This window comes from Aptenodytes forsteri, unplaced genomic scaffold, assembly GCF_000699145.1.
Source record: "Aptenodytes forsteri isolate BGI_AS27 unplaced genomic scaffold, ASM69914v1 Scaffold290, whole genome shotgun sequence".
Lineage (NCBI taxonomy): Eukaryota > Metazoa > Chordata > Aves > Sphenisciformes > Spheniscidae > Aptenodytes > Aptenodytes forsteri.
Window position 1 is genome coordinate 1061545 of NW_008795244.1, and position 20577 is coordinate 1082121.

At 38.3% G+C, this 20577-nt stretch overlaps 1 protein-coding gene across 1 annotated transcript; it reads right to left on the reverse strand.

Moving 5' to 3' along the window:
* Positions 1-6777: 6777 nt before the first annotated feature.
* On the reverse strand, positions 6778-19764 carry DEPDC1 (DEP domain containing 1). Its single transcript, XM_019471915.1, has 11 exons — positions 19505-19764; positions 18682-18832; positions 17315-17433; positions 16746-16876; positions 16386-16433; positions 12929-13069; positions 11555-12433; positions 10759-10931; positions 9633-9809; positions 9171-9356; positions 6778-6918 (listed from the first exon to the last, which is right to left on the reverse strand). Exons 1-11 carry the CDS (start codon positions 19735-19737, stop codon positions 6778-6780), a joined length of 2379 nt encoding a protein of 792 aa, XP_019327460.1. The 5' UTR covers positions 19738-19764.
* Between the last annotated feature and the right edge of the window lie 813 nt (positions 19765-20577).

Sequence of the window (20577 nt, forward strand, 5' to 3'; positions counted from 1 at the left end):
CTCTCCGTGAAAGGACCTGAGCCCCGGGCAGCCAAGTGCGCAGCGAGTGCTGTGCGCTGGGTATTTATGGGGTGCTGAGCCCTGCCAAGGGGAGCCCTGCTCCCAAAACCACCCCTGCCAATGAGTGCACCCTGGGAACAGAGCAGGCTTTCACAACTGAAATCCTCCCCGGGCTTTGAGAGGTTTTATCTTGCCGTTCGCACAAAAAAGGGCTTTGAATTTTTTTCCAAGACCTAAATTCTTCCCAAGCAGAAGTCAAGGGGGGGGGGGAAAAAAAAAAAACAAACTGAGGGGGAAAAAAAAACCCAAACCAGAAAGGAGTTGCACCGGGTGACATGCCGGGCGCTTGGCACAGCCACTCTGCTCTTCACCGATGGGCCCTGTGCCACAGGGAGACCTTCCCAGCTCCACCACAGACCGAGGGCAGCAAGAAACTGCTCCTTCCTGCAAAACCATTTTGATCCCATGTAACAGAGCACTCCTCTGCACCCACCCACCTGCAAAACAAGGATCAGTCCTTCACCTAGAAACGACATGACATTAGAGATACTAAAAAATAAGATGGCAGTGTCAAATATTATCATTCCTACCTCCCGTACACATCAGCCACCAGCTTTCTCCTCCATCCTGAGCTTCTGTGCAAGACAGGATGCTTTGCAAGCTTCAACACGTTGGTACAAGTACAGCAAGACTAAACCACTACCCACCAGCCAGGAGGGCATCAGGGAGCATCATCATCTGTGATGGCTGCTCTTACTGTCGCTGTACATTGCCATCTGCTTATGGCCATTGTTTCCCCTCTCGTCCTCCTTGCTTTACTTCAGTGTGTTTCAGTACGGTGGCACATGCCAGCAGCTCTAACTGCTGCATAAGGCAGATTTCTTAAGTCTAATGCACATAAAGTAGGTTTTTTTGGTGGATTTTTTTTTTTTTTTTTTTTTTACATGGGGTGTTAACAGCCCTACACACTTAGAAAGATGTCAAACTTGATCATTGTTTGTTTTATAGGCAGCACAGCAGTCGCTGTCAGAGACTACCCAAAGATAGCTTTAAAAAAACCTGCCTCTGGTAAGAGTAGATGTTTATGAAAACAATGGTGCTGTAAGGAGTCATTTCAAAGATTAACGAGATTAGAAAGATTACTGCTCTCCCCCTCACAGGTAGCCCATAGTACAGGATGAAGACATTTTATAATACCACGTACCTTCAGGCACTCCTCCCATACAAACAGAAGTGATCAAAACAGTGGTGAAAGGAGAAAATTAGACATTAACTAGCCCCCGTGTTAGATCTGCTACTACAACCATTAAGTGAAAGGTTGGCTTCCTTCTCTTGCATGTTTTCTCTCTTTCTTTCTTCTCTTTACAAGATAGAGTATTTCCTTTTGGACTGAGGGGTCATCTAAGGCTTCTAACCAAAAAAAAGATACTGAGTTGAGCCTTCATGAGCTCTTTCTCACCAAGGCCTCCCATTAACCCTTCACATTAAACAGCCTTAATTATATGGTAATTTGTCTGCGGAAGCATCCTAGCAACAAATATATTCAATATAAACTTCAGTGCAAACTCAAGGCTTCTTAGCAGTGCAACTAATATGGAGATTTTTAATTAACCCCAGGATAAGGACTCAAAACAGCGTCCTAATCTTTGATGCCATGAAAATTCATTGTTTCCATAGTGACAGCGTCTTCCCAGGCCCCATCCTCCTCCAGTGGCTCAGAGGGCAGAGATCCAAAAACATCCCTGGCCCCACACACCAGCAGCCAAGTTTTCCTCTTTCTGCATCTTACCAGCACTGAGCATGATCCAGCCCTGCGGACTTGGTGGCAACAGTTAGAAGAAGGATGGGCCACCACAGGCAGCCTCCATCCAGCCCCTGCGGCTCTCCCCCCTTTTCACTCACCATTGCCCGGATGGCGTCTGCCTGCCAGGACTCCCTCCCCAGGAGTCAGGGCCAGGAGTGATGAGCCAGATGAGCTGCTCACAGATAGCTCTGGTTTTAATGCTTTAGACTGGGAGGGGAAGATAAAATTCAAAGAGCATTCTGCTATTACACTTGTGCTGCAGAGCTTGGAGGTGTTCAAGACTCAACACTGCCCCAGGTAACCTGATTTAATTAGATCCATTTTAAACAGGGTTTGGACTAAATGACTTCCGAAGGTCCCTTCCCACCAAAATTATGATCCTATGATTTTCAGTCTTTCCCCCCCTCCCCTTAAAGTATTAATTTTGCCACTTCTATCTGTCTGCTGCCCACATGCAGTTAAATTTGGAGTACACAGTTGCATCATGACTCAATGCTGAGATTAGCCATTAACATTTTGTCCACGTAACTTCCTGACTGTTTTCTACCAGTTGCTTTCTTGGAATCACCAGGTGCCACTGCACACCAGCCAGCGTTAGACCAGACAACTTCTGGTTTGACACCAACACCAAGAACAGCGTAAGACAGCATATAACCTACCAACGCATTATAAAACTGTTCTTCCTTGCAACTAATACAACTAAAAAGGAGTTATTGGCAGTAATTAGCAGAAAAGGTGCCGCTAAGTACAAGCAGCAGCATCTCATCCCGCCTTTCTGTGCAGGAAAGGGAGGCAACAAGTTTATTTACCTCCGACTGCCAGCAGACCAGGTGGTATTGCAGATGGCAATCACAAATAGCAGCTCTAGAACACTTAAGCAAAAGAGAAGAGAGTTTTGGATCTGTGTATGCAAAACAGTAAGTACATATTCAAAACCCAAATAGCCAACCATGCCAGTGCATCTGAATCGGCCACACGCTGAGTGAACAGCTTCTCATTTGCCCAAGACAGTATTCACGAGAGCTAGAGTTGGAAATTACATCTCTGCTGAACATGTTTTTAAATAAACGTAGTCCATTTTAAGTGGGTTTAAAAAAAAAGTCTAAACAGTTTGAGCTTGATTTTTGCATAATAAAAGTTAAACAGCCACAGTGTGTGCGTACGCGCACACAGTCTTTTATAAGTAAGAGACGGAAAATTGAGAACCAGCCCCTAAGCCCCTCGCCCACCCCAGCCCACTGCCTCAGAGCAGAGAAAGGGAGCAAGGCCCAGCAAAACCGTTGGCTAAGCCCCCAGCACGGAATCCTCACTAGCAGCACATATGGTTCAGTGCTGGACCGTGACAGCATTTTCTCCTCTCGAGTCAGTGTGAGACAACCATGAATCCTTCTTGCAGCGCCAGTTTTCAGAACAAAACTATACTTCAGGGAACAGGCAGCTCTGCTACACCACATTGTACACAACTGATGGATTACCGGCAACTGCGAATTCACTTCGGATGAACTGCTCCCCATACAGAATTGTAGTTTTTGCAATATGAAAAAATCATAAAAAGCTTCCAGTAAAAAAATTCACTCAAGAGAAAACAATAGCTCAAAGCAAGGTTTAGATTAAAATTAAGTTTATATCTGTCATTCATTTGGAATGTTTTAATTGTCCCGTAGCTAGTCAATTTGTCTATTTACTCACATTTTTGTTGAGTTCTATCAAAACTTTAGAAGGGAACATTAAATAACACAGATCAAGAACTCTGAATAACAAGGCCAGTCCTTTGAAAGCTAAATCCTAAGAAATGTGAGCTTCTCACCCAATAAGTTCCTTAACTGGAACACATAAATAAATAAAAGCATTTATGCGACACTTAACAGGTTGAGAAAAATTAGAAGCAAGTTTAAGGCAGGTACTGGATTTTTCAAAGTAGTTGACTACAGGCATTGCAAAGGATGAACATCTGTCACCTACCATGCAAGTGTAAAGTTATCGGCAGGACATTAAAGCATTACTAATACTGGCTAAAACTAGGCTGATCTTGGTTTTTTGTTTACAAAGCCTTCCTCCTCATAAGGAAAAGAGCAGAATGATATATTGCAAAATAGGTACCGTGCCAGATATACCCCAGTTATCAGAACAAAAATTTCTGCACCAACCCCCCACCCCTGTAAAGCTAACGTAAGACTAATTTGGTGTATATATATAATTGTATATATACATACACAATTGAGTATCAGATGCAGAACAGAAAGGTGGTTTTGCCTCATTTTTCCAGGGAGGAGAGAATAACTGGAAAGAACTGAAGTGCAGTCTCATGGTTGCAGACCATAGCAGTTACATACTAAGATGTCAAATATAAAAGTGACAATCCTCAACCAAAGACCCTCATTCGTAACACCAAAGTATCTGACACAGCGTATGAACTTGTGCAAGGCTATTATGGAGCCTCCCCATGAGATGCCAAAAAACCCAAACAAACCCAAATCAGGTAAAGAGATGAGTAGCTGAGATTTGCTTTAATTTTGATGACTGGTTTTATGACAATTACTGTAAGAGTCTGCATGTGCAGGTACAACTACAATTCAGTTTCTTGTCCTAGGAATAGGCAAGACATGACAAAGCAAAATGGATATGCCTACACCGCACAGCTCAGAACTGTGTAAGATAACCAACAAGGTAACAGACAACCAAACAGCTCACACAAAGGAAAAGCACCCATCTCTAAAATATCTGATTCCACAAAGCACAAAACTGCTTAATAAAAAAAAACCCTTAAAGTGAAAACAAAGTTGGACTTCAAATGTACCTTCTTCTGCAGTCCAATGCTTGCAGTGCATCCCTTCCATTTTTCTGCAAATACAGCCAAAATAAGCATTATTAGCCAAAATAAGATTTATCTAGAAGCAATATTACAACTGAAACATAACACGGACACAAATTCCTCACAACAAAAACCAATTTCGACACTGTTCCAAATGCAGAATGGTTTCAGCGTACGGCACATTATTGATATTGCAATATCATGAGCTTGAAGAAACCCTTTAACTGAAGAGCAGCATGAAAGTATTACGCAGTGAGAAGTCCACCTGACTATCAGCTTAGGTTATGCGAGGGACAGGTCACAGCTTGGACTGTGGGCCTGACAACCAAGTCATCCGACAAATCTGAGAAGCTCAAGCACATCAACATGCAAACAGCTAACACTCGTGACCCTGAATTGCATATATATGGCTAATAAAACCCACTGCAACTAACACCTAAATAAGATATACGTTGTTCCTTACTAGTAAGGAATAGTTTTGGCACAGTATTGGAATATACAAAAAATACTGGATATTAACAAGAGAATTTACATAAATTATATTTTAACATGGTGGCCTCATTGCCTCCAAGGACCTTTAGCTGCCTTATATCGAATTCGTTAGTTCACCTGCATTACTTATCAACTGCTCTCGCCACTTTCTAACTGCTCACAGATGCAGCTACACCCTTACCAGCACTGTTTCTAACCCCCATTGTCACATTCTCCTCTCCTTGGACTGAGATGACAGGGTGGTGAGAGTTGTGTTCAGACTGAGAGGCGGATCCATTAGTGCTCCCTCCTTGCAGGACGCGTTCTATTAAAAACCTTATCATACACGTAACTTGAAATCATTCCAGTACATAATGGCCCTGTTTCCAGATTACCAGCAGCAATATCCATAGGTCTCATGGCGGAGCTTGGGCCTGGCACATTGGCTGACTAGTTACAAATCACACCTTTCCAAAACGACAACACTTAATATAAACAACATTTCATTGAATCCTTAAAGGTTCATCCATCTTTTTGCTATACCACACTATTTTTACTCTGTTAAGAGGAAAGGGATTTTTTCGTTAAATCCGATTTAAAATTCCCTTGACTGCCCAAGCTTTACCCCTACATGCTATCGGTGTCTGTTTGAGAAAGCAAACAAAAGGATTTCAGGCTTCTTTTTTGATGGATACAACTATGGGGGAGAAAAGCACTCATTTCTCTCCAAGCCCAGTACTGAACACTGACATCATTCACCACTTGTGACTTCTTAGTTTTTTGCCTGGAGCATATCTGTCTAAATATTAAGCTGGGATCTCCTTTATGAAAACACTTACTCTGAATTGTTCTTTCACAGAAATACTCATGCAGATTTATATTCTTGTGGGGAGCCTTGGCCCCACCAGAATTAATTGGCAAACCCCTAACTCTGGAAACAAAATAGGGAAATTTAGTGTATTCTGATTCTATTCGTTGCCACTTCACGTATCATCCATCACTTCTATTACTTTGAGAAGTATACCAATAGATCCAAAGTAAGTTCCATGAAAATGTCAGAAATATACCTAAGACTTTTAATATAAATAAATATACAAAAGCTTATGTGAATTTTACAGATGAGATGAACAGAAGTATTTTATGGAGTCAGATAATCATTTATTTGTGGTGAAATTCTGGCTCCCTTGGAAACAACAGAACCAACTTTTAAATTAGTCCCAAACTCAAAGAACATTGTTTTGTTTAAAGACAAGTATTTTGAGAATACAAGGAAGGCACTTATTCACAACATACAGACATTTAAAAACCTACACAAACTATAATAAATGGCATGAATTCCTGAACAGACATTAAGAAAGTTACAATATGCATTATCATTAGTTTCCCATATGAAAACCATATATAAATTTTTGGTTACTAATAGCTTCATGCTTATTTTCACATTTCTTTTACTGAGCACAATATATTGTAATAATTTGTAAACAGATAAATATTTATTTCTCTCTTAGCAGGCATTCAAAAGTTATCTGCACAAAAAAAAAGTTATTTTGGCACCTTTCAACATAGTGTCCATGTAAACATTTCTTCCTTCCACATGCAGTGCCACCATCAAATTTCTGTAGCAAGTGCCCTTTGGTAAATCATTCATACATACATCCATCAAATAAAAAAGCAGCTGAAGTGTGGTGAATTAATATCTTAGGCTACGAAATTTTGGTTTTCTTAGGCTAAGCATCGGTTGTTTGATGGTAGGTTTGTTCTCAAATAGCATTGCTTCATTTTCTGTAGTTGGAAATCTATTCTGGTAGATTAGAGGGTATTCCTTCTGAAACTAGAGAACACAAAAGCAAAAAATAAAATAAAACATCAGACTCCACCAAAAACTCCAGCCGTGCAGGACTGACTTGAGCATGAATCACCTTGTAAGGATGCATATCAGCACGAGGAGCAAAACTATCCACATGTAAAGTAACTGCTGTGACACTTGACCAAAGCTGTAGCCCTTTGTGCTTACCAGTTCACAACTGATAAACGAGTCAAATCGAAATTTTGTCAGGCACTTCATCTTCTGTTGAAATGAGAAAAGCTTCTAATCACATTTTATTCCCAAGGACTTTTAGCTGTTGTGACTGGAACAGCGCTATGAGCAAACACTGTACTGTTCTAACTGCCTTTATCTCCATTTGCAATGACAGCCTGCAGTTGCTCACCATGTTGTTCATCAGCTGAGTAATAGTAATGCTGCGTACTGTCTGAACTGTGTGACCAGCTTTCCACCCCCAAGCAAGGCATGGTAGCCACCCATGTGAAGCCACGGTGTCCGGGCAGCATTGGTATCTATTCTGTTGATGCTTGGAAGAGCTGCCTTTCACGAATCACAATGATGAGTGTTTTACCTAAATGGAAGTTAAGATTCAGCAGATTTTGAAGGTATTCTCAGGAAAGCTTACTACTTAACCAAGGGAGCTATTTTTCAATTCCTGCAGATATACAACTAAACAAAAATATCTGGCTTCAGAGACATCTTTTTGACACAGAAGCTAGATATAAGGAAGACATTTTTTATGCTGAGGGTGGTGAAGCACTGCAACAGGTTGCCCAGAGAGGTGGTGGATGCCCCATCCCTGGAAACATTCAAGGTCAGGTTGGACGGGGCTCTGAGCAACCTGATCTAGTTGAAGATGTCCCTGCCCACGACAGGGGGGTTGGACTAGATGACCCTTAAGAGGTCCCTTCCGACCCAAACTATTCTATGATTCTACATTTTGCCTGTTTCCTATGTAAGGCCTCAGGAAGGAATACTGGTACATACATCTATGCATCAGCCAAAGCTTTCTGCTGATTGATTCGATTCAACCTACAGAAAATGACACCATTTGTAACTTTTGGTGTTGATACAAGTTGGACCTAACCCTCTAGAAAGTGCCATGTATTTGGCTTTCCCCAATTCTAAGTACCAAAACTGAATAATCGCTCCAAAAAGTTCTGATTTATCACACCACTAGCTATCCCAGCACAAATGGCAAGACTAAAACAATACAGTTGTGCAAATTTTAAAAATAAACTTTGCTAACACGTGGCCCTTACAGTACAAGCTGCTTCTGGACTCTGGTGGGAACTCACCAAAAATTTAAGCATGTACCTCAAGTTTTATTATTAGAGGATTTTAGTTTATTTCCTTCCTCCCCACTTCACCTGCTTAAAGTGCTGCTGTGTATCACTTCTTACTGCTTACTTACTCCAAGTTTTAATCGACTGTAATTAACTACTCTTCTTTACATGCAGGAAGTTTTAATGAACTTGAACAAAAGTCCAGCCTTTGCTTTTACAGGTCCAGAAAGTTTTCACAACACATCTGAAAGTCAGTGTTGCAGAAGCTGGGGGAGGGGCACCAAAGAGAAAGAATTGTGCTTGCTCTGAAAAGCTGCTTTTTCAAATTTGAGTCACAAGACTCGCTTAGGAGATTCTAGGACAAGTACAATACTATTCAATTGGTCAGAAATACTTGCCAAAGCTTTTTCGAAAAAGAAAAAACCCTCCAGTATTAAATCCTGCCAGAATTGCTGTATTTTAGCTTTAGTGTTAGGCAATATGTTAGTAGGCCATAGAAGTGCCAGATAATCTCGAGCACCATACATGTTACAAAACACAGAGCTAAGTCCACAGAAAATAATGTTTCAGAATTATGAACAGATAGAGCTTGACCTCTTAAAGCAAACAAATCACCGCCCACCTATGGCATTTTAATGGTAACTTGTATAGCCACTGCACCACAAGAAACCATGCTATAATTCTATCATGTATTATTTAATGGAAAGCAGTACCTCAGAATAATTTTACACTGGTTTTAAACCATTGTTTGAACACCACTGCTGCCAGACAGTATCAAGTGCTGTATTAGACACTATCTTCCAAATCCAACTCAGAGCACGCAATCAAAAAGCATTCAACAGCTCTCTTCTACAAAACAAGCATTTCTCTCTATACAGTCTGCTCTTGTTCTGTACTAGGGTCTAGTGACTGAGATCCTTCCCTCACAAAGGCATTTTCATAAGTAGATGAAATATCCATCAAGTTTCTTACCTGTTTTAACTTTTTCTTTTTGTCTTTCACAGACAAGTTCTTATCTTTGATAATGTTCTCTAAGAGCTCTGCCACTGCAGCTTGAGAGGTAGAAACCTTTTGTTCTTCAAACTCCTGAGGAGTTATTTGTTTGCAATATGAATAAGTTGGCAATATGGCACAAATTTCTTCCTTTGGATATTTGCACTGAAACAAGAGTTGAAGGAGTCTGCATATACTCAAATGATTATGTACTATTTCAGTAAGAAGGTACCTAACAAACATCCAAGCATACTAACTTCCAGTGACATCACAAGTTGCAAAACATGTAACATAGCTAGTATCTATGATTGCACCACCAGTTTAATAAAAGTTTGCATTCAAAATATACTGGTTTTATTTGCAGTTTTCCCATCCCACCTTCACAAGTAACAAATACTCTGCAATTAGCAAATGAACTTAAACTTCTATCATGACACCAACCTGAGACATCTTCACGTATTCTATGTGATCTCGCACTGCAACCTGCAGGTAAGTTGGTACTTTAAATATTTCTTGTTGATGGTCCATTAGAAATGAAACTAATCGTGTAGAAAGTAGCTCATCAAGATCTACTTCTTCTGCACAGCATAGCACGCATCGAGAAAAAGTCTGTATCATCTAGAAGTGTTTAGCAGATCATTAGTATGTGAAGTTGAGGGATTTGCCTTCTTTCCAGTCTACACAGTGGCACAACAAATTCTCCAATACCAACTTTCATTGCAATCTCTCTTGCCTGCACCACTGGTCAAGAGAGGAGGAAAACTGATTTTGATTTTTTCCTCGTCTGAAATAAAGTAACTTCTTATAATATTAGACTTGTACTTTTTTCCCCTAATTGAACAGTACTTTAATTAAGAAATACATATTTTAAAAGATAATAATAAGAAAAAAGTCTTACCCTGTAGAAAAGTGTACATCTTCCGTTAGCCATCCTGAGACAAGTGAGATGATTAAAAAAACCTGCAGAGCCAACCTAACCAAGATCTAATGCACACCAAGATCCAGTTTTAAATAGCTTCAAAAAACATTTTTACAGCTTTCACATTTCCAGCTTTTAGTAGGCTTATTTTAAATTAGCATGTGCAGGTACTTTGTTGTTTTACCTAGTCTCGTTTGACAAAAACCTTTAATCCTTCCAATAAAAGCTTGAATTCAGACCTTGAAGCTAGTATTTAAACCCACTAGGCAGTCAATTTACTTCTTTGGAACTGTTTTCGTTATAACTTCACATACACAAATGTTTAGGCCAAGAAAGGTTTTCTACAGACACTTTGCCAACACCTTTTAAGTTAAATGGCAGTTAGGTGAGAAATCAGACTAAACAATCATTTGCATTCTTTTAAGAATTATTTCCCTTCTCCCAAAGTAAACAAAAGCAACACCAATATTTGAAATGTATTAGGATGGAGACAAGAAAGTGCTTGCTTCAAGTCAGATTTTTGTAAATAAATCACTATTTAATTGCAATGAGACAAGAACCTCAGGTACAGAATACTGATGGTATTCTCAGCATTACTTCAGCCATGTTCTTAAAACAACAGTTATGCTGCACTTATGATTCTCTTACCAAAGAACGTGTTCCCATCGCATCATGCAGTCGTGGCATATCAACGTTTTCACTGATCCGAGAGATCATACGCATTAGCAGCTGAATCTTTCTACGATTTGGTGGTGGAAGCAACAAACAACATATCTGTAGTGCTTCAACAGCAATTCTTTCTAAATGAGGCTGAAGGAGATCTACAAGTTAATTGTAAAGACAGCTGTCATTAAGGTTTGAACCAACTTTCAGGATATTTTTATCTCAGTACAAGAAATTTCTTTTTTTTCTTTTTCAATGATGATAATCTATGTTTCATAGAAATAAGCTGTAACATAGTAGATAATGTTATGTGGCCTTTTTTTGTGTGGTCATCTTCAACTTGCTTCATTATGATAAACTGCTGGTACAATTAAGACCATGATACAATTAAGAAATGACACTAATGTTATTCCTCAAAGCATTTCCAGAAAATGTATTTGAAAGACCAGAAAGACATCTCCTCCAACAGGCAGGTCTGTGCAAATTCCCTGCCTCACTCTTAGTGTCTAGGTCAGAATTACTTAACACTTACCTGAACAGAAAGGTGAATTACTGACATATCAAGTTTGAGACTCCAAAGATACTACATGCTACTATTTGTTAGCAGAGGTACAAAGGGCTACCTTTAAACAGTGCAATTTAGCAACCAGAATTTTTTTTAGAAACCCACAGATCATGTTATACACATACCAAAAAACCTAGCAACAGTGCCAAAGATTAAGGAAGCAGAGGTTAGTCAGCACAATAAGCCAATACAACATGCTTTAGAAAGCCATCTTACTTTGCGTGCCAGTCAACATGTAAGAAGAGTGAGTAAAAGAGTATTCTGAGAGTTCTATGGTACTTCTGCAGAGTCTCTTTTTGATGATGATATCAGAAACCTCATTCCTGACGTCTACTGAAGAAGCCACACCAGAGGTATTTGGGTTTCCTTGCCCACAAAGTTGAGACCTTGGCTTTACTGTGATTTCAGCAACTGGTATATTAATGCTAGCACAACTTTTGGAGTTCCTCTTGCCAAGTAAACTCAGAGACCTGCATATTTGCTTCGACCCGCGATTTTCATTAAACAGCTCTTTATCCTGAAGAGTTGAAGCAGACACTCTCTTGATACCATGGGTTTGTTTTTGACATGCGTTATCAAAACCAAGCTCCAATACAGAATTAGCTTTATGCTCATATGGTAGTGATTGTTTTCCATTTTTTGTGCCCAGGATGGTGTTCACATCACTTTGCCTGAGGGAATCAGATTCTCCTTTATTACATACACTTGAAGTAGTATCTCCAATTCTTTCCAAAGAGTAACATCTTGTCCTAAATTTTAGAGGTGGATCTTGTTCATTCCTGAAACCTGAAAGATTTTGACAACTTCCTCCTATTAGATAATCAGCACTGCCTTGTTTACATGTCAGTCTACATTGCTGCAAGTTCTTTGCACATTGTTTTTTAATAGTTAGCTCTTCAGAAGACGACTTCCTGGAAGCTTCATATTCTTTCTTTTTTTTGTCAGGCTCTTTGCGAAGTAGGCTTAGAAGAAGACATTCAGTTGACTTGAAAGAGTTCAAGTGAAGAATTTTTGAAGGTTGTGGGTCACATTTCTCATCTTGGACAGAATGTTTTCCACTGCATATATCTGGAATTGTGATGTAGCCACACATAACTATCAGAAAATGAAATATAAATTAAGATGCAAGTGGTATGAAAATGAACAAGTTCAGAAAGAAATAAAGTTGCTAATTGAACAGAGAAGACAACAAATATAAGACACTAATTTATAGTTGACTCGGTTAGTAAAATTAAGAAAAATTTAGCTCAGTCCAAAAGCAATCTAACAAGATAATTGCAACCAACATGCAAGAACAAAGAAAGTTAACACACTGCACTAGTGAGGAACAGACAGGAATGAGCACATATTTTTAAATTATGGTTATTGCATATTTACAATGTTAGCTCAGACAGCAATTTATGTAGGATATTATGAGACAGAACTGCATTTCAATTAATAGTGTAATACAGAATGATAGCATTGATGATCTTCCTCAGATTCAAGCTGCCATACAGATTAGGGGGTCAAGGTCTGCTTTGAATTACAGATTTGTTCCCCAGTTGATATAAACTTAGAGCTTGCACTGATTATTTCTAAATTCATACGTACCTAAAATATTAACAAAAAGTTCATAGTATTCAAAAGTAAGTAATGGTTCAGGGAGATTGAGAAAGTAATCAGCAACTGTTCTGAATACATCCCGTTCAAACCCACTGTAAGTTGGTTGGCTCATGTCATTATTTCTAGGCCCTAAAAAAGAAGTGAAGAAAGAAAAGTCACCAAAAAAAATTTCACAATTCCATTATAAAAGAAATTTAAAAAAATCAACATAAGTTTATTCTTGTAGGAATGACTGTTTCACAAGAAAAGAATAATGTCAGCAATATACACATATTTTGTTTAGTTCAGCACTGTACCATTTGTAAGCAAAAATAGTGTAAAATATTCTGTGTAGCCACTGAGGAGTTGTGCTCAGTTTCAACAAGCTGTTCCACACCAAAAAAATAAATTAAAACCCATTTATGCCCTTTATAGGTTCCTCAGCAAAATAATAACGAACTCTTAGTATTCTCCTTCATTTCCAAACTACAGTAATCCCAGTTCTCCACAGGGAGCTCTAGCTTCTAGATCAAGAGGAAACTCATGCTATAACTGACTTTGAAGAATGCGCAAGCGGAGAAGCCAGCCTATATATATATAGGCTATATATATATAGCCTATATATATATATGTCGCTTTATGCATAGGCCAAACAGAGCTGGTCAGTATCTTCCCTTTGTGGGGACCTCCTCTTTTCAACTCCTCTATTCAAATGGTTCACCAAGAGTTTTGTTCACTACTACTCCCATGGTGAATCACAGCTACACACAACTAATTTTCTTCAGAAGTGGACAGATGAGCAATCCAATAATCTAAGAGATCTGGTTAATGAACCTTGCCCATGTTGCTACAGACAAGAAAAAGAATGAATGAAAGGGGTCCTGGTATGAATAAAATTTGACATTGTGTAGATCTTTTAACCCTAACATTATCATACTCCACTGAACTCCTACAAATGAAACAAGTTACCTTAAAAAGCCAGTTCTAATGAATTAGGAGACGGCAGTTTTAATTACACATAGAACCAAGGAAAATTTAACTTTTGATATGATCAAACTTTATAATCATAATCACAGTACCACACACTACACTAAAAATATAGTAGAGCAGTATTCCCCCTGCCAGTGTAAGTATTTTTAGTTTTCACTGTGCAAAGTTAATACCACCTTAATCATTTGGTTACAGTATAGCAGCAGATGCAGAGAAAAAATCTCCACTTGAACTAATTCACTCAAATTAGAAATTGAGAATTCAAAAGATCAGAAAGCTTGCTTGCAGTTTTTGTCTCATGAATACAAAGACCTATTAGTTCCAAATACAGGACTGACGTGGGAATTAAGGTATTGAAATGCTCAAAGACCAGTGCTCAGCTATATTTTCCACTTTGATTTAAATCCACTCACCAAGCTCTTCCCTGTCCTGCTTTTCCTAATAGTGTTCTTCATGTAGGAGGCTCTATGTATTTGGGAATGCAGTTGAAGAAAAAGGGTCATTTTCACTAGAGCGTATGCTGCAAACTGAACTTCTGAAGCCACACTAACCCTGCATGGACCCCTACCACAGTTCCACTGAGCAGCTAGAGATATATGCAGATGTATAAACACACAAGATCTAACCACATTGTAGCTAGTATAGCTTTGAGGGGAGCTAATGAAGGAGATTGCCAGGAATAGGGGCAAGAGTTAAACAGCAGGGCAAGCACACATATAAAAAGCGCTCATCATCTCCGATTTCATTTGAGAGGCACTCATCTAACTCTAGCATGCCCTGTTAGCCATTTAAAGAGGCAGTTGTGGAAAAAAAAGAAAAAGAAAAAAGTCAGTCTAATTGTCCTCTGCTTCTCCAGAATCTTTTCAAAGCCTGCTTCACAGAGCTGCAAAGCTTACATAATCGCGATCTGTATGTGTTTGTAACACAATTTCAAACACACCTGACAAAGGAAGCCTCAAAGACAGTTAGAGTCTGTGAATTTTCATAAAAATCAATGGCACTGTGAAGGAGAAAGACTATTAGTACCACACAGGTCTGCTACAGCACATGCTGAAGAACACACACGCTCCTTTATTTACAAGGGAATCCACATCAGACTGAACCATTAGAAACTGAACTTCATTAGGTTCAACATGAAAGTACTTTTCTTTTCCCTCCAATGTGTGAAAACCTGCGTTAATTGGATTACTCCACAGTAAATACTTTGCCAGTAGTTTCAAGGCAGCTGCCCAAGTACACATAACACTGATGCCTTCGGTAACTGATTCTTCTTTTCTGAAGTTTAAGATTTAACATCATGCCTTTCTAAATTTTACATTTAAGCAAATACACAAAGAAAACAAAACAGAAGCGCTAAGTTTTCTATAAGATGCAACCGCTTTCAGTTTTGCTGCTTGATATTTCATACATTAATACCAAAACAAGGGATGAGTGCAGACTGACTCTCAGTCTGCAGACAATGAAAAGTTCAGTTGTCACGTTTAACAGCTAAAATGTCTGACTTTAAAAATCCATCTCATCTACTAGGCAGTAATTCGTAAGACATTGAAGGCCTTCATTTTCCACAGCTGAACTGTAACTATAAAAGGTGTCTTACAAGGTTTTAAGCATAAGCTTTTTCTAAAGACCATTCAGAGAAAAAGTTGGGGAAGCAGATAAGGAGGTACCAGAGGAGCTATACTCCAGGATCCAGGAACAAATGAATAGAACTCTTCCCTCTGTTGTCATGACAGATTTAGTAGACTGTCAAGCTGACTATACGAGCATGCTTTTATCTCAAACCCTTTGCAAAATTTTGTTTGATTTCTTCTAAGACAAATAAAAAACTAACTGGTTTTCTATGAATTGGCCTCCCCGGTTTAATATGAAATGTAAGAACCGTTTTAGTCCAGCTCAAAGCCAGTAACTAGAAAAGGAAAGTCCCTTTACTCATGAAAAACTGCATTAGAAGAAACCACACACAGGTTTTGCCCAACCACTCAAGTTTTCTCCCTGCCTGACTCTTTGTTAATAGGAATTATTTTTGTAAAAAACAGTCCTTAGCTTTTTCATGGCCTTGGACAGCATACTTCCACTGAAAGCTTACAGAGTTTAATTAATTCTCCTGTACATTTCATGGATTAAGGAACACTGAAGCCCCTCTTCTTCCACAAATTTAATCTGTTCACATTGCCAAAAATTCATACACAGGCTCACACGATGCAGCCTAAAAGCAGGATAACTAGCTAGACTACTAAAGGACTGATATCTTGATTACCTGAAATATAACATCTTTAACATGTGTTAACTCTTTTACGTTACATTTCTGTGCAATAATTTGATATGAATTGCTGTCATTGCTTCTTAGCGTATCAAGGCACTTAGATTATTTGAATTTCCAAAATGAAACATCACAATTGATCTTAACATGCAAGTATATTTCACTTTCAACTCTCAAAATAGGTTTCTGGAACTTAAAAGCTATTCAGTGACTTACAGTACGCAAGGCATTTCATAGCTGACAATACCCAGTGAGGCAGGTCTTCTAAAATAAAGAAACAAGTACATTATTGATACGTAAGTCCAAAGACTTAATAACTAATACAAATAATGGCACACATGTATTAAATAATACCTCAAATACAAAAGATCAAATGTAAAACTAATTTTAAATATTGCTACACATATAACTTAAAAGCAAATGCAATACACCTACAAAACCTTCCAGACAAATATACTGTACTGTAGTTTGGGAAAAAAATGTAAAAGACTATGAAACATATTACTTTTATTATTGTTTGTTGTAATTACGCCATACAGAATCATTACGCTAAACCAGGAAAAAAAAAAATCTTACCCGATTTGTTCTGCAAAATAACAACACCGTGTTTGCTCGTGTTAGTCATGTTGTATATGACATACTCAGGAACTATCTGTGTTGGCTGCAAAACTTCTTCCAAAGATGAGAGGCCTAAAATGGTTTGCAAACTGCAGGGAATAAGAGAGCAAATGTTGTCTAAAAGGTTTGCTAGTAATGAATGAAAACAAGTTCTTTCCATATCTATTCAAACAACAGTTACTTGATAAGCTAGTTGGCTCTTTAACAAATTCTCACTTCCAGAAGGACAATTTGAGGACACACTTTTTCTTGGGACAAACACCAAAAATCAGTAAGAAAGAACATCTATGATACTTAAAATATACTTCAACACCAGCAACAATAAGTTTCAATAAATTTCTTAAATGCAACAATCCAATGTTAATAAATACGTTAGAAAGCATATGTAAACAATAGTTAGTAAAAATACACAACTTAAACCACAATTTTAAAAATTTCAAAAAAATGTGCAAGCCAAAAGCATGATCGGGCCATTACATACACAAAGCACATATATGAGAAGGTGCTTTTTATAATGTATTACTTACTGTATTAGAATGATATTTCTCCAAGTTTCTTGCACGTATTCCTGGCTTACTTCCTTCCTATGCAGTGCGTCTTCCTCGTTTTCTTCTATTATATCAGGTTTTGTTTTTTCTGAGTTTTCCTGAAAATGAGTGGTTTATACCGTGAGATAAATAAGCCTCTTAAGATAACTTAAAATTAAGTAAAAATTGTTCTCAGAAGTATAGGGCATTCTCCGGAACATTAAATTCCAAAACATGATCCAAGGAGTAACCTTAACAGTCTCAGCACTGAAATGTAAGCATACCCAACTAAAAAGCAAAAGACGGCACTATGAAAGAAGACCTCATCAACTCAGAAGTCAACAATTTAAAAGGTAGAAATATATCAAATCCAAATGCATTAGTAAGCGAAGTATTCTCCTTTAGGATTGCAATCTAAATCAGAAAGTATGCACACACACAAATCTTATTCAAAAGAATAAAGGGCCAAACACTTGTATTCAATCTTTTTCAAAAAGTAAGCAGAACAGTTAAGCAATTTGTGCCTTTTATTTGGCCTAAATGAAAAATATATTAAGTTTCAACAAGGACACATTGTCCAGATCATTTCTAGAACTCCACCTTCGAGCCCTCCCGATACTTTAAATACTGTAGCAGGGATAATTCTGCACTGAAAGAGACAAAATAAATAGAACAATCCAAAAGAAAACAAAAAACCTCCTATACTGATGACTTAAGATGCTCAATTACTTACACATATATACACAATTAAAACTCTATGTAATCTCGGATCATATTGATGTAAAATTAGCCCTATACTGCAATGGGGGTGCATGCATGTGTGTCAAATGACCTTTCTTTCTGATTAAGTAACGTGGCTGCATTAGTAACACTCTACCCCCCATTTCTCTTCAAGAAGCTATTGCCAGTAAGTTTAGAAGAAACAGCTTCATCAAGTTTTAAAAGTGTACTTAATTTCTTCTGTTGAACGCATAATCCCTTTCACTTGCTGCCAGCATTTCAAAAATGCCATGTTACAGTTACAGCTATGATTTTATATGTATGTATTTTGTTGGAATATTTACAGGTTATTTAATAAAATCTTTTTGTACATTGAAGAAGAGAAACAGCACACATCACCAAGATACTTCATTATAAAAATACAGCTGTATCTTTCTATTATGTCTATATAAATGTTCTGTTTCACTGTCTAGAAGAACCTACCAATTTATTTCTTAAGCTAGAAGGGAAGATGACACAACAGAACAGTGTCACTAAAAGATGATTGCTTCTAGTTTTATTTTTTTTTAAAGAATAAAGAAAATACATGGTAACTCTAATTATGTAAGCATGGTAACTGTAATTATGTAAGAAACATAAGTTATTACCAGAGACTGTAGTAACTCATGTTTTTTAAAAGTTCTCCTGGATAAATGCGGCAGTTTAAAAAGTCTTTCTTTGTCTCTAGAGAAGTTTTCCAAGTTCTCTTTTGGTGGACATGAGCTTGGTAGAGGCTTAACTGGAGATGTCGAAGGAAATCTGTAATGAATAGGAGAGATGTTAAATACATTTAAAATAGATTAGAAATATAAGAAGTCACTCAACCAAAACCATGCCCTATCAGTGCGGTTCCATAAGATTCTGAAAAGATTCAGGGAAGTAAGAAGAAAAACGCTGAAATTTTCTCTTTAGAACACTGTTTAACATTATCATACTATAAATTAGCTTTGGGCTACTTTTCTTGATTCCAAAGTCAAGCTGAAGATACTCAGATATTCATACAGCACCGAGAACAGAATTTGAGAAGTGAGGGCCATTAATACCTTTAATTTAAGAATGTAGGAAAGACTGTTTCACACTTAGACTGCCTTTAAAACGTGCAAGAGAAGTAAACACAGGACTGGTAGCACCGCATAGAGCTACAATAAATTCCCCTTGGCTTGCCGCCAAAGCACTTGAGCATAGCACACATGCCAGTGAAAAACTTGGCTAGACAAAAGCATGGAAACAGCCCTCAGCATACAGGATGTGTGGTCTATACTGTAAGTTAGAGTAAAGTAAAAAGGTGAGTGGAGTAAAATGGTGCTAATAATTAATTTTTGGCCCAACTGCTCAACCCAAAGCAAGATACTTTTGCGAATCTGAGCATTAAGACTTTTAAATAAAGTTCTCAACCTGAAAAGCTCTGTTATCTGGTCTTCATTTCAGTACCTGTATAGTGCACCATTGTCTTCTAAATTTTCAGATCCCCATCTCCCTTTTATATCTTCAATTACATGATTCTTGAGAAACTTTCTTAATAACTGAACAGTCTGCTGCCTAGTAACTTCAGGACCAAAGTTACTGTTATTCCTTAATACTTCATGGAGCCAGTCTACAGCTTCTGACGCAGTAAAACAGCTTCCATGTTTTTTGAAATGTTGCCTGTGTTTCCTTAATGGCATGCCTGCGCGGAAATATTTCGTAATTTCATTCCACTGCATGGGAAACAAAACATTAGAGAATGTAAGATTAAAGCCTGAAGTTGATCACTGTAAGTATCAATTAAAACAATATTATATTAATAAGCATATAAATGAAATCACAACATTAATACTAACAAATACTGATAGTTATACTAAATAATGTAGTAGTATTACAATAGAAACGTTAAAGTTCAGATTAAACAATACATAAACATTTCATTTAGGTTTTTACCTCATTCTTCTATAATGAAAATAAGGTTAGAAATTCACAAACATAACGAGTTTTATTGACCCGGTCTGCACATGCCCAGCATTTACATCAACTCAGTTTCCTGAGGCACTGTCAAACCACAGCCTTCAAATTTGGAGCAGCTCTCAGACACGAGATGAATCCAGCTGTCAGAGTACATAAACACCAGTTTTAAATTTTAAAGTATTGTCCGTCTTTCCTATTTACTCGCACAATATTAGATGACACGCTATAATTAGCAGGCTCTTCTTACTAAGCTGTCGCACAATTTTCAAGGAGCAAGGCACTGCCACGGCCGCAGGCCCTCCCTAGGGAGGGTCGCAGGGCGCCTTGCGTTGCGCGACAGCGGTCACGGGGGGCAGAGAGCCGCCTCCTGTCCCTCAGCACCCAGGTTTCCACGCGCTGCATTCAGACAGCGGCGAGCGCGGTCATCCCGAAAGCCCAACGGCCACACGCTGCTTCGGGCACGCCGGAAATTTACCTGACCGCGGGGGCCCAGGAGGGTTAATATTAATTTGTGCTTTACCCGTGAGGCAGAGGCTCGGGCTGACGAGAGGCCCGGGCGCTGC

Bases quoted from the DNA above. Each gene is read 5' to 3' on its own strand.
- DEPDC1 (XM_019471915.1), bottom strand. From the start codon at position 19,737: ATGCCATTAAGGAAACACAGGCAACATTTCAAAAAACATGGAAGCTGT. The intron at 16,877-17,314 runs GTAAGTAATACA...TATTCCCTGCAG, and splicing joins AGAAATATCATTCTAATACA to TTTGCAAACCATTTTAGGCC. The intron at 12,434-12,928 runs GTACGTATGAAT...ATTTTCTGATAG, and splicing joins ACTTTTTGTTAATATTTTAG to TTATGTGTGGCTACATCACA.